At 37.1% G+C, this 15,466-nt stretch overlaps 1 protein-coding gene across 1 annotated transcript; it reads left to right on the forward strand.

Moving 5' to 3' along the window:
• The first annotated feature begins 3,198 nt into the window (after positions 1 to 3,198).
• On the forward strand, positions 3,199 to 4,386 carry LOC140243542 (histamine H3 receptor-like). Its single transcript, XM_072323212.1, has one exon. The coding sequence runs from the start codon at positions 3,199 to 3,201 to the stop codon at positions 4,384 to 4,386; it is 1,188 nt and encodes a 395-aa protein (XP_072179313.1).
• The last annotated feature ends 11,080 nt before the right edge of the window (positions 4,387 to 15,466 follow it).

A 15,466-nucleotide genomic window follows, 5' to 3' on the forward strand; every position in this document is an offset into this window, starting at 1 on the left:
TGTTTACTTCATTCCGTCTGTTGGAGTGTTGTGGCATTTTGTTGGTTTTTCGTGTGTTTGTTTGCTTTTTAACCTACCATGTAATGTCCGAAAGCGATTTCGAACAAAATGCTTCACCATGTTTATTCAGATCGATTCGATATTATTGAAATCAATACACAAAACGTTGGAAGCAACTTCTCTACAGAAGCCAACAAAAATGGTAAGTGTTCAGTAAGAATGATCAGGGTATTTTAAAGAATGACAAGTTTTCACGAAACGGTGAGATACTTGTCACAATCCCATAATACGCAAAAATATTGGATGAAGAGATGACGTCACAACGTCACAAGACACCCATTGATCTATGCCCAGATCTCCAACATATATCTTTCTTTGAATGAAATCGTATAAAAAGAACTTTTGTGCTTTGAACCCACCCCTAGAAGAGTTATGACAATATTTTGCAACGTTTGGAGATAGCTGTAGCATTGGCTAAATCTTGACTGTAGGCTCATAAAATTTCTGTATCTTATCTGTTTTCGGATTGCAACTGTAGCAGTTTACTGACTTGTGAAAACATTTCAATTAATATTAGAACGGAATTTGAACCATGAATTTTCACTCATCATGATAAAGCTTAAAGGGTGTGTACAGTTCTGGTCGAGATGAGGATTTAGCTTTTAAAGTTTGGCAAGATATTCAGAAACCACTCTATGAGATGTCAAAGAGCATGCAATTCTAAGGGGTATTAAAAGTATTATTTCATGAAAATCGGTTCTGAAATGGCTAAGATATCCAAAAACAAGGTGAAGCAAAGAGATCCTAATAAAAGGCATGGTTTTATGCCTTTTATTATTATCATCACTTTTTTTAATATCTCAACCATTTGAAAACCAATTTTCATCAAATAAACGTTGAATCCTTAAGATCACACTAGTCATGCCCTTTCATATTTCATAAGTGGTTTCTCATTATCTCAGTTAGGAATGTTCAAAACATGAATCCCCACCTCAACCAGTACTACGAAATGAAAAAAAAAAAAAAAAAAAAAAACACTGACTAGACGAATAATCCCCATTAACTCTATGGGATATTGCCGAATAATGGTTTTATTCACAAAGAAGACACAAAGAATTCGTCCCTGTTTATTAAAGACATAAAATGTCTAAATGCAATATTGGAGTCTACGCCACAGGTTCCCTTTGCCCACAGCCGTGGGTTTCTGACAGAGAACTCCGTGTGCAGCGTTCTGTGGTTTCTGATCCGATAAGGCTAGACCGTCGCCGACACTCCTGAAACCGTACTTAATGCTACAGACCTTTTCGTTTTCATCATTTTTGTGAGACATAAGACAATAATTTTCCATGAACATTATTGAAGAAACGCCCATAGCTCCACTTCTGCAACATAATAAAAACCCAACGGTGTGACATGGAGCCGGCCAACAAATCTTCACGAAAAAAAAAAAAAAAGAGTAACAGCGGTTTTCAAACCCTTTCTAACCCTTCCATACATTAATTTTTACAGAGTGTCTTCAAAGTACGATTATGAAGAGGACCAAAAAATGGTTGTTAAAAAGCACATCCAAACATGCACATCACAAATTATTTATTTGAGTGGTCCATGGTCTACCAGGGGGCCATGAATGATATTTATAGACATAATCATACTCATCATTTTAATAGCAAAATGTACGATACAAAAGAAATTCAAGTAAAGTTTCATGATGGTTAAATCAGAGAGTTATCACAAAATAGGGCAAACGAATAGTATGGTACTAGATTGCTAGAGCGTTCTTTTATTTTCTCTCGTAGAAATAATACTAACTGTTGCTGAATCTCACGTTCATAGGATTGTTATAAGTGCAGCTTATCCTACAGCAATCCTATGAAGATAGGATTTATTCGAAAGGACGCCATCTCTAAGAAACTCTTAGATAAATATCTTCCTTCGTAGAACGAGAAGTGATAAGTTAGCGTTTGAGAAAATGTGGTGATGACTGTAGCTTCGTGAAGTTTGTTCATTGCACCCCTCAGAACCAGGGAGGGGTGGGGGGGGAAGAGTGGGCAAGTTTGGGCTGAATTTTTACGCTTTCATTTTTCTTGAAAATTCATATTATACATTTTTACCAAACCTGGCAGTTACTGGGTCTTTTATAGGATCGTTAAAGTTTAATAGATTCTAGAATTGGGAAAGCTGTCTCTACTGGGAGTGGGACCCCCCCCCCCCCCCCCCCCCTCGGTCGCTGCGTTTGTAACATTATATCCCGAAACAATTCCTATGTCTATGTGATTAAAGAAAGGGGGTGCAAACAGGGAGGAAAAAAAATTTACGTCATCGCATCTTTCCTGACGTATAAAAGCCATCAAATCGTATAAAAAACAATGAAATTTGCAATGATCGTTCTTTGCGTTGCAACTGATTAAACAAAAGTTCATTCCTCCAGACAAGGCTTGGTGGGCATGAGCTGCAATTGGAAGTGATCGTCAACATCTTCTCCCGAATGTTCTTGTTTTTTTTTTCTTGCTCATACACTACGTTTATGGAATGTTGCAGCGATGACTGCGTAGACTGCCCTATCCGCCAATCATATCACATCAAGACTTGCCTGCTTAATGTCGCTGCGCAGAGAGAACGCTTGACAAAGTGTATGGACCCCTTTAAAAAGTGAGACGCATTTTCCCGAGTCAAGCTGTCATACATCAGCGGAGTATAACCCTGCGAAGTCCACATCAACGGTGTACTTGGTGAACAGTGATTGTACAATCTGGTAGGGCCTATTAAGTGAGCATTATATCAAGGTTTTGAATATCCATAGTGCAGATTTCACGTTTAACTACTCTTTTCATCCTTCCCATTATCTCACTTAATTTATTTTTTAATATAGATGTGATATTGCCATGAATGTGTACTCTGAATCCCGAAAGGAGAAGAACTAATATAATCCAAACTTTGTACTTTTTTTATGTCAATAGTTTATTCTCACGAGAGATATTTGAAGGGGACCTCTCGGTTGTGTTTCAGCATGAAATTGTGATAATTCCATGAACTGGGGTATTTTTTTTTTTCACCCAGCAGGCTGTGAGACCTATTTTTGGGCCGTCTGTCATTGATTTTTGGCATATTGAGAAAAAATTACGAATGATTTGGGAAGGCCCGCACCTCTAAATTCTTCTGCTCTTTTCATGTTCATGTTTCACCTATACAAAATAGACCATGGCTCTGACGACCGAAGATATCTGGTATACCAATGACTCCCTTGCTGAAGTTTCCGAGGATAGACAGACTTCAGCTGGCATTCTTTTCACATACGGTGTTTTGATAGCAGTAATAATCATTGGAAATTGCATGGTAATCTTTTCGTATGCACAAGACAAGGATATACGGAAGAGAACCGCAAACTTCATCATCATGAACCTTGCGATAGCAGATCTTTTGGTCGGTATGGTGTCTCTAACAATCAACACATCGTGGATCATTTCGGGGCGGTGGATCTTCGGCGAGGTGATATGCAAACTTTACAGCGCCGTAGATTACGTAGCGGTCAACATGTCGATTGCCATGATCGCTTTTATCAGCCTTGATCGATACTATGCGGTGACCAAACATTTCAAATACCGATCAATTATGTCGTTGCATCGGGTCAAGATTGCAATTACAACTACTTGGGTGTCCATGACAGCATACTGGCTTGTGATTGCATTTGGATGGACGTATATACTAGATGAAAACAAGATGGTGGATTACTCAACAGGTTGTTACATGGAATATCTCTTGAACCCTGTTGCTTCCGTGGCCTTTGAGTCTATAAACTGTGTTGTGCCCGCAACCGGAATTGCTGTCTTGAATATTCTGATCTTTCTGAATATCAAGAAACAGTGGAATCAGTTTCGCCGAGTGAAAATAAATCAGGGCACATCATCTGATAAACGAGGCAAATTCGCTCTGTCTGTTGAGCGTGATCTCTCTACACGTCATTCTTCACACTCTTCCCAAAATTACCAGCAACACAAGAGAGGTAAAGGAACTTCTCTACCAGGAGTCGGCTCAGTTTCTCTGACAGTCTGCGTCAGTAACGACAATAACTTACCCGAAGATGTTCGGCGACAGATGTCGGCAGACAGGTTTAAAAGAAGCCTGAAGATCGCAACGAAACTCGCTATCTATGTAGGAATATTTGCAGCGTGCTGGCTGCCCTACGGGCTTTTGGCTATTGTGGGCTCGTTTTGTGACGTTCAGTGCGTTCCTGAGTTAGTTTGGAATATTGTTGAGAATGTGCAGTGGGCCAACTCCGCAATCAATCCTATTCTATATGCGCTTACTAACAAACGTTTTCGACAGAAAGCAGCAAAACTTTTGGGATGCTCTTCAAACGCACGCTTGGAAAAGTGCCATATAATTTGATTGATAACTTTAACATCGACCAAATACCCCATCTAACAAAGAAAGAGGTTCTTGCTTTACCTTTGTTATTTCTAATGAACTCAACAAAGATGGTAAGAGGTTTGGATGCAATTTGTAGCAAAATAATCCTTTCACCATCAAGCTGTCGAAAACACAGTCAACATTACGTCATTATGAAAGGGACCTGAGCTAGCTGACCAGGTAATACATCTAATATGCCCTTGACAACGACAACATGTAAAGAAACTTTGGTAACACCACAATGATTATGTTACACTTGTGTTTAGTAAGTGAAACGAGATCAATTTTCCATTATGTTCACAATGTTCGAAACTTAATAAGAAATTACGTATTTACGTATTAATTACGTATTTATGCTACCGATCATGTGCCGGTGTAAGTGTGTTCACATTGTCTTTTTTCAGAAATCAGGTGCTTTATCTGGAAATTCTTCCCGATAAAGTTGTTCGTCTTGTTGAAGTGTGAAGTCAACAAAAAGAACAGAAACAAAATACTTCTCAAAAAGTTTTAGATTTTGAAGTGACACCCGTGTGTGTAATGTAACACCACAAATGAGTACCAAAAATTTAACACCAGCGCGGTGTTTCATATATTTTAACACTCGACTTCTTGCAATGCTCGGTCTATTTTGGTACAAAAGTTATCCACAGCAAGCCTACTAAAATCGAAGAATCGGGATTCATTTTCTTGTGCAATCAATCATGTAAGATAAAGTGTTGCTGATGATAACTCGGCTTGGGCTTTAGTGCGCAGAATCCAAGGAAAATAGAGTGTAAAACAATGAACGAGTGACATCTTTCGACATCTAAGATATTATACATGTATATGCATCAGTGCTAAACATTGTATTTTTTTTTCAATCAGGGCAAAGAATCAAACGCAAGTCTTACGTTTATCAATTGGATGTTAATTGAGGTTTGAATAATTGGTATAACCTCAAACTTTAGACCAGCAATCAATAAAAATGATATTAACTGTTTTCAGCTTATTGATGGATGACGCAGTACTATCACTTTGATTTGAGTAAATTTTACTTAGATAATCTGCATAATGTTACCGTTACAGTGCATCGGCCGATTGAGGTAAGCCTTTTATCAGAATCGTAAAGAGAGCAGTTAACGGACCCAAAACGAATCTGTTGACTGTTTGAATGATTACCAAATGCTTCACGAAAGTGAAACTCTGTGAATTTCCTTCTTTACCAGAAATTGTTAGGAATTGACAGTTAGTAAACTCTTCATTATAGTGGCGATAATAAGTGTATTGATGAATGTATATGCGGTGTATATCTTTATCGTGACTTTGTTATTTTCAAAGCTGATATCACATCAGACTGCAAAAGGGTTTTGTTTCTTTTACGTCCACGTGAAAATCATTTACAGCTCAGTTAGGAAATGTCGATACTTCTATTTTGATTGAGCAATAAAAATGGTAACAAGTGTCTTTTTATTGTTTAGTTATACGTGATAATGACACATTATGAATAGGTCTATCGTGTAAAATTAAATATTTAAGAATTACTGCATCACTGTCAAATATTTCTTTCCCAAAAGGAATTGTTTTACATTATTCCTTCTCTTGTACTCTGTATAATTGTATCATACATTATGTATCAGATTCCTTCATGTTATTCTCTTTTGCTGGAGAATGTGTCTTGGTTTTGGCATTTAGGAGGCATTAAATGTAACCCTGCATTACAAAACCAACAAAAAGTCGCCAGACATGAATTTTTAGTTAAGGACAGATTCTGAAAGATGAGACTCTAAGCTTTAAAATGATGTATAACTCAATCCAAATGGACTCCCCTAAACCTAATACTGGAAAGAAAGCACACTCTGGAAAAGTGTGAACTGAGAAAAGAGGCTCTGAAGTACAGGGTCTATTCAAGCGTTTAACCTTCACTAAGCCGCGCTAGCTGTGGGATGAACAGGACAAAACACAGGATATCAACCACCGGAGCAACAACAATGAAGGGATTATCAGATTAAGCTGAAATTGAGCAGGTTCTATTAACACATTCTGTCCATGATTATTGCCAACTTTCAAAGCAGTAGCATTATCCTCTCTAAAGTTATTAGACTTGAAAGTGAAGAGTGTAACAAAGGATTTCAAGAAAGGGGGCCTCTAATACAAACCTGATCATTCTACTCTCCCCCAAAAGGGGTTGTACAAAAACTGCTGAAGACACACTTTCCCATTCGTGTTATGATCCAAAAAAGAATAATGTAGAAGAAAGATAGCTCTTTCAGAAAATATGAAAAACTTAAAATTGACTCAGTTGACCCATTTCACCTGTTTTGAGTCCTCAGGTAATCAAGGGGTGCGACTTTTTGTTTGTTTTGTGATGCACGGTCACAAGTAGAAAAGTTTGTTTATGGCAAGTTGTTCTGTCTCTGATATTTACCTGACATCTCCAATTTGAGTATATTATTGTTTTTGCTATAAGAGTGTGTGCTTGAAGTTGCAAGGCAATCACAGAATATCTTTTAGAGAACTGCATATTTCGGAAGAAATTCACTGTAATAATTAATCACACAAAAAGCTTTTCTTATAGACTGATTCTTATCCTTATGGAACCAGTATAATCAGGTGTATAGTTTTTGTGAAGTAAACGGGCGTCCTTGAATTACAGTAAATTTGCTCGTCTCATCTCCGTTCCATGTGCACACCGAAAAGCCAGCTTACGCTCCTATGCCTGTAATAAATGCTCTAATATATATTTTGTCAACAGCTAAGAAAAAAAAATTGTGATATGTTTACTCAAGTAAATATGATATGAATATTATCCTTGACATCACTGCCTTCGTAAAGCGGAAATCATAGTTATTTAAGAATGTTTCTTTATCTTGCAATTTATTCAAATGGTCTGTTTATCATGTGTGTGTGTGTGTATGTGTGTGTGTGTGTGTGTGTGTGTGTGTGTGTGTGTCATTCCCTCTATATATATGCGTTCGCCAAACGGAATTCATTGATAAGAGCAACATAACATGCTGGTCAGACAATGTCAGATGACCGTTTTGCTGCTTTCATAGTGGATTAGTTAAATTGACATATTTTATTTCCATTCGTTCACAAACTGTAATAAAATACAAAATATGAATTACACAATCATTATTTTATCAGTTTGTAGAAAATACACAATAAAAGTATCATGAAGTATAATAAACTCTACGGAAATTATCAATTCCTCATATAGAGGTAGCGTAGCTGGTCCTCGTCTCACATGAAATAGATCCATATCTTTTATATCGGTATGAAACTCATAGCAACATCAATCATTTATATACATTATCAGATTACGGTGGATTTTTGTACCTACTGGAAAAAATAAAAAAACAACAAATAGAAATAGAAATAAAATGTAGATGTAGACTAGGAATAAACATGGGAACATAATTATCATACATAAAATTAATTTAAACTGTGTTTGTGTGTTTGTTTCAATATCACATGAGGAAGTTCGTAGTGACGCCTTATTGTGTATTGAAAGTGTATTTCATTCGAGTTTAGCGCGCTCTCTCGGGATCGAACCTACTCCATCAAGGGCGAATATAGAGCCATTTTCTGCAAATATGTAAATTGGAGACGTCCACCGACAAATTGAACACAATGCCAAAAATGAAACCCAGGCTGGAGTCAATTTGTAAGTTACGAAATTTTGATGATCAATACTATAGATGGAAGAATTTAAGAAACGATTTAGATAGCAAAATAAGGGTTGCGCGCCAGTAAATGATAATATACTTACTATACAGCTTGGACGACGCAACGTGTGGTCCAATTAAAGTTTGTCATGAAAATATAAACGATGACAATTCGAAAGGACTAAAAGCAATTGCATAATCACTACATTTCAGTGTAGGCCTACTTGAATTACTTCAATGACAAGGGAAGAGTTTTACTAAAGTCAAAATGGTTTATACCGGTGCTAATAACTATGAAAGTGGACATTTTTATTGCTGATTGTAACAAGTTGGGCAAGCTCATGTGAAACTCATTGTGTAAGACAGCAAAACAACAATAACAACAACAACAACAGCAAACAAACAAAAACAAAAACAGAAAACTTTAATACATTTCTCACGTTCATGTTTCATTTTTGACCATCCCCATAATTGCGTGTAATAATGGTGTATATGATATCAAAGGTATAATGCAGCCTATCGAGGTGAGTATCTCAACTTCACCATCCACGCATTCTTGCAGCCTACTACGCAAGAAAAATAAAACAAACATGGGGAGCTTCAAAGAACCTCCAAGAGGGAGTCCATTTGTATATTCTGTCACAAGATGATCATACCAGCCAAGTTGGAGAAAATTTGACCATCCGTTTTTAAAAAGAAGATCCAAATGTGGGGTCCAACCTAAAATATGCAACCAACAAAGAAATAACAATAACAGCAGCAACAACAACAACAACTTGAAAGTGTATTTACTAATATACACTGTATTTACTCGGCGTATTTCTGGTTTTATGGAACACAACATTTTCAAGATTCTCAAACTAAGGGGTTATGGAGAACCAAGTGACGGCATGGAGGTCATTTTGTACTTGTAAATATGATATGCTGTCATCCTATGCAAAAATTCCTGCCAAATTTGGTGAAGAATTGACTATGAATTTTCCATATAAAGAAGATGACAATGTAAGAGTTTAGCTCCAATTTGCCACCCCCCCCCTTGAGGGGCACCCTTGATCCGCAATGAACAAAATTGAAACTACAGTTTCCGACGTACTTCTTTACAGAATTAACAAATTAACTTTGCTCTATTACTTCTGACCCCCCCCCCCCCCCACACACACACTAAATTGAGTAAATTGATATCCTATATGCCCGTATGAATACTACCTGCCAAGTGTGGTTAATATCCTTCGTGCGATTTTCAAGAAGAAGCTGAAAATGTACAAATTTTTACTCACGACGAAAGGCGCACCACGGGCGACGAACACCGGACAATGAATGAGCGCAATAGCTCACTTCAGCCAAAAAGAATAAAATCAAAGCAATAGATAAAAATAACATTCCTAACATTTCACGAATATAACGCCTAATCCAAAGTCGTTAAAAACGGGGGGGGTGCAAACCGGGGGAAATGTGTCAATGATTTCATTATTCCTAACGTAGCATTATCAAATTATGCAGAACATAATAATATTTGAAATTCGCAATGATCGTTTTCTCGCGTCGCAACTCATAGGTTGTAGGTAAAAGTTCATTCCTCCAGACAAGGCTTGGCTGTCATAAACTGAAGTGATCACAAACATCATCAACTTCTCCCTGTATTTTTTTTCCTGTGGGTCATGAATCATGCTTATGGAACGTTGCAGTGATGATTGCGTAGTCTGCCTTATTAGCCAATCACATCACATCAAGACTAGCTTGGATTGTTACGCTGGGCAGATAAAAGGTCTGACAAAAATGTATGGATTCCTTTTAAAAGTAAGACGAATCTGCCCGAGTCAAGCATTCTGTACGAAATAGCTCCATCATCTCTCAAGAGTCAAGCGGTGTAACCCGGCGGAATCCATACCGACGGCTGATTTGGTGAACAGTGATTGTGCTATCCGTGTAGTGAGTAGGCCCCTATCATTAACTGTATAATCAGATTTCGAATGTTCAAACTGCGAATGTCACCTTCAACCGCTCTCTGTATGTGTTCTATTCTCTTTTTTAAATGTATAACGTAAAAATGTCATCGATATTTCCCCTTTAATGAAGGCATGATTTACCATTTGCAGATGGAACAAAAACCCAGCATTGGTGCTTCAAAATAGTTCTAAATATGAGTTAAGGATAGAAACAACCATCGTAAAAATTTGAACCAGTATAACTGATGTTAAGTATTGTTCAATATACAAAATGTGAACAATAGTTATGATAAAAATGTTTCCAGACTAAACCGTCTCCAGTTATGGTTTATTGAAAAAAAAAACAGTGATATCTCCTTATATTTCAGGCATGTTTGCGATTTTTTTTTTACATGTTAGGATGTTTTGTGATGCAACTGACCTACACATATGCATCAAAAGTGATAACACGAACATTTCTTGAGTCTCTGCATCTAATGATAAACAATACCTTTAAAGTAGTGCATTCTTTTCACTATTTCATTACAACATCTAATACATGCACTTTTTCCTGTGGTAAAGCTTCCGATTCAATGACAGAGAAGGTACCTCAGACTTCCAGGTTATTATAGGATGTATTACAACCAAAACATAATATCGGCTGCCGAAAATATAAAGTTTGAATTTTAAACTCGAAACTCGAAGTTTAGCAACACAGGAGAAAAATGAAAATATTCATGGTTGTGTGTAAAAAACACCAGTCATTGCAAGTACTGGGAAGGCCCGCACCTCTGAAGTTTTCCGCTCTCTTGATGTTTTACCTATGTACAAAATAGATCATGGCTCTCACGACTGAAGATATCTGGTATACCAGTGACTCCCTTGCTGAAGTACCCGAAGACAACCAGACTTCAATTGCCACTCTCTTCGCATACGTTATTTTGATCGCAGTAATAATCATCGGAAATTGCATGGTAATCTTTTCCTACGCACAAGACAAGGATATACAGAAGAGAACCGCAAACTTCATCATCATGAACCTAGCGATAGCAGATCTTTTGGTTGGTATGGTGTCGCTAACAATGAATGCATCGTGGATAGCTTCTGGGAGATGGCTCTTTGGCGAGATAGTCTGCAAATTGTACAGCGTCGTAGATTACGTAGCGGTCAACATGTCGATTGCCATGATCGCTTTTATCAGCCTTGATCGATACTACGCGGTGACCAAGCATTTCAAATACCAATCAATTATGTCGCTGTATCGGGTGAAAATTGCGATAATAACGACTTGGGTGTCCATAACAGCCTATTGGCTGCTGATTGCATTTGGATGGACGCATATTGTTAATGAAAGCAAGATGATTAATTACTCTATTGAATGTTACATGGAATATCACCTGAATCCCGCTGCTTCCGTTGCCTTTGAGTCTATAAACTGTGTTGTGCCCGCAACCGGAATTGCTGTCTTGAATATTCTGATCTTTTTGAATATTAAGAAACAGTGGAACCAGTTCCGCCGAGTGAAAATAAACCAGGGCGCATCAACGTCCAAGGAGCTTCTCAATGAAAGGTTCAAATCTGCTGTTGAGGGCGAGCTCTCTTCGAGCCTTTCTGCAGATTCTATCCAGCAGCGTAAAGGAGGTAAAGGAATATCTCCACCAGGAGTCAGCTCAGTTTCACTGACAGTCTGCGTCAGGGACGACCAAAACTTACCCGAAGATGTTCGGCGACAATTGTCGGCAGACAGGTTTAAAAGAAGCCTGAAGATCGCAACGAAACTCGCCATCTATGTAGGAATATTTGCAGCATGCTGGCTGCCGTACGGGCTAATGGCTATTGTGGGCTCGTTTTGTTACGTCGACTGTGTTCCTAAATTAGGTTGGAATATTGCTGAGAACGTTCAATGGGCAAATTCCGCCATTAATCCAATTCTCTACGCGCTAACTAACAAACGTTTTCGACAGAAAGCAACAAAACTTTTGGGTTGCTCTTCAAAAACAAGCATGTAAAAGTTGCATAATTCAACAACAAAAAAAAATTTAAGAGGTATTTGTTCTTTGTCTCATTTCTTTCTGAACAGCTCAACGAGGATGGCTAAATTTTGAATGCATATTGCAGCAAAATAATCCTTTCACTGTCAAGTTGTATAAAGCATGCACATTAATTGCATCTTGAATTATCAAGATGTCTTGCATGACCAGTTAAGTATTCATCTAACATAATCAGTGATATAAAATGCCCCTGACCACGACAACCTGTAAACGGGTGAAGACACTTTCATAACGTGGCATCAAAAACATCTCTCATGCTCACAATATTTGCAACTTTTACTGAACTATTTTAGGTTATGCTACCGATCAAGAATTGGGATGATTTGTGCATTTCTTCACATAAATGAATTATTTCTCTAGGTAATCACTTGCTCACTGTGCATATTTCAACAGGTAGTGTGGGATGGATTTACAGCTTTGGGACAGAGTCGTGTATATGAATACAAAACGATGTATGGTTTTCAAAAGCAGGGCGAAGAATTTTTTTTTTTAACTGCAAGCCTTTATAAGTCAGATGCTGGTGGAGTTCATGAATTATTGATATGACCGCAAATAAAAATTTGCAGACAAAAAATCACGCAAATTATTTTGACTGTTTTCGGCTTTTTGGTCGATGGAAATGTATGACACTAGTTTGAGTAAAGTTAATTTAAACATTTTCAGTCAATACATTTGTATTATAAATGCATTCACCGACTGGTGTAATAAGTGGAAGAAAGCCCTATATTCTTTTTATATGTAATGTATAAAGTCGGCAAGTTTACTGTTTGTCATTGTTCACCCGGACATTGTGCTCTTTTTTACAACGTTGTATGGATAACTAAATTTAGAAAAAATAAATAAGGCTTTTTTTGTTGTTGTTGTTGTTGTTGTTGTTGTTGTTGTTGTTGTTGCTTCAAATAAGGAGGTATTGGAAGTTGCTCGATTTTTTTCCCAAATTACTTGCAGACATTAATTCTAAATAACATATTATATCTCTGTCTTGCATACGGTTTAGCAGTGTTTCCAGTTTCTGCCACAGTCTGTAATATTGTATGAAGAGAAAAAGACAAAAAATAGGGTGAAATAATCAATAAATGATTCATAAAAATAAAAATCTGCGAATTTCCCCAAACTGGAAAGTATTTAGCCTAACAGCCAGGAACTGTTCATGTAAATGTGGCGATCTAATATATGTAGACACCTTCTTATTCCAGAATAATAATCATTAACAGTTCAGTCAACGACATCTTTTTTTCCTGAGCCACAAAAAAGTTAGAATCTATCTTGTTAAAGTCCAGTCATTCTTGATAGTCATGTGAAATAATGTAGGAACTGTAGCTTTGATATTTTCTTTGTGTAATCGAATGGCTTTGAGTGGTTGGTCCTACGTTTGGTAATATTCACTCTTTACCAGTTTTCGAACAAACAAGGGTCAAATTTGGTTGGTGATGTTGCTGAAACATGCAATTTCTTTCTAAGAAGAATGGTTTCATCTTTAATAGTTATTATACTATTACTCTGACTGTGTATGTACATTGTATACATGTATCTTCCCAATGTATAGCCTATATCCATTAATCACATTTATTCTGTTTTGCAAGAGAATACTAGTAAGCTTTTTTTTTTGACATCTAGGAAAGAAAAAAATATTGTCTGACTGTAAAGTGTGTTTTACAACTCTCTCTATCTCTGATGTCTGATCTTAATCTGGTATCCTTTTTGTGAATATACAGTATTTGGTATTGATAAACGAGTTTGTACTCTCTTTTACGAGGCACTCACAGCATATGACTAAATGAGACTAAAAAAAAAAGAGAGATTTATATTTCTATCAAGAGATCTATGGTATAATGACTCGATTTAAAGAAATCCATTCCACAAAAGACTATTTCTGATAGACTCATTTTCACGGAACCAAGTAATACTAAAGTAATCTTGAAGTGGACTTACATTTTGCGAAGGGGACAGGCGATTCTTATGACAAACAAAGTTTGAAAGTCTGAAAGTTTGACTATTGTTTGAATAACAGTAGATCAGTTCATCTTATTCTCGACTTATGTAAAATTAATGGCTGACTTGTGTTTAGTATTGTACACTCTTACACCTTTTATAAATGCTCGATTCTATACAATTCCATCCCGATGGAATCCCATTTTCTTTGCTCATTTTTCCACTAATAAATTCTAGAAACAGAGAGACTTATGATGTGAATGTTATTAATGAATACATTCAGTACGAAATGGACAATGATATCATCACCATCGTCATATTATGAAATCGTACCTCAGTGCATTTTACTTTATCTTACAAATTGCTCAAATCGTGGGGTTAATAAAGATGTGCGTCTGTATGCGTGTGTATTTGTGTCTTTGTCTGTGTGTCTGTGTGTGCCTGTGTGTTTTTGTTCGGAAAATGAAATTCAAGAGATTAACAACTTGTCGCTCACATTGACCATTGTTGACCAGCTTTGTAAAATGTTGCTATAGTTTTCCTTCACTTATTGTTTTCGTTAAAACTGGACGGTAGAGGTCAAAGTCCCATATTTCAACTTCTCAATTCCTCGTACAGATAGCCTGGTCCACGTCTAACTTTAAAATAATGTCACCCACAGCTCAAAACCCACAAAAAGTCGCAGATTAGGATTGTCTGTAATGGACCCAAAATGTGTCACTCGGGTTGACCAATTCAAAGTTTTTAAGTCAGTCTTATCAGGGAGAGTAATCTTTTCTCCACCTATATTAAAATCAAAATTTGGCAGCTTAAAACAAAAGTGAAAACTAGCTATTAGCAGGTGTTTTTTTAAAATCATATTTTCTTTTCCGGAGAGGTGCTGCTTTCACCGTGAAATAGAACACGTTTTCATTGATACTTCTGCACACCACGCCCGAGTGACTCTTTACCCCCTTTTCTATGAAACTGCAACTCCTAACCCTCTCGTATTTCAATCACTTTCTGAAAAGGTTATGATGGTACGTGCAGTGTTAGCATGTTATATGTCATTTAAAACTTTAAATAGAGCTTACTGTTTTAAACTTTGTAGAAAAGTGAAAATTCATAAAACATTATTGTTGGAATTTTATACCAACTGAAATCGTCGAATGACTTTTTCTATCAACTCCATGTTTCTGAAATAAGAACGAGAAGATTCCTGACCATTATAGTCGTCGAAATGAGGACACAGAAGATGTCCACGAAGAAGATCACTTCCAAAGTCGTTCTCCTCTCGTCTTCGATGACGACATTCGCAGAGATCACGTCCATAACCAGCGCGAGAGCTGCATTTGAAGACAAGATACAATAATTTATAGTCTGATAAGTTAGACTATTGTAAGTGGGGAGTGGGGGACATGAGTGGATAAAGAATTTCACTTCAAATGGAGGGCGCTGCCGCGAAGTGTTCGTAAAACGAAACTTTCTTATCCATAACGTCCCTCTCGACCCAGTTGTGGAAAATTGG

This window comes from Diadema setosum, chromosome 20 (assembly GCF_964275005.1).
Source record: "Diadema setosum chromosome 20, eeDiaSeto1, whole genome shotgun sequence".
Lineage (NCBI taxonomy): Eukaryota > Metazoa > Echinodermata > Echinoidea > Diadematoida > Diadematidae > Diadema > Diadema setosum.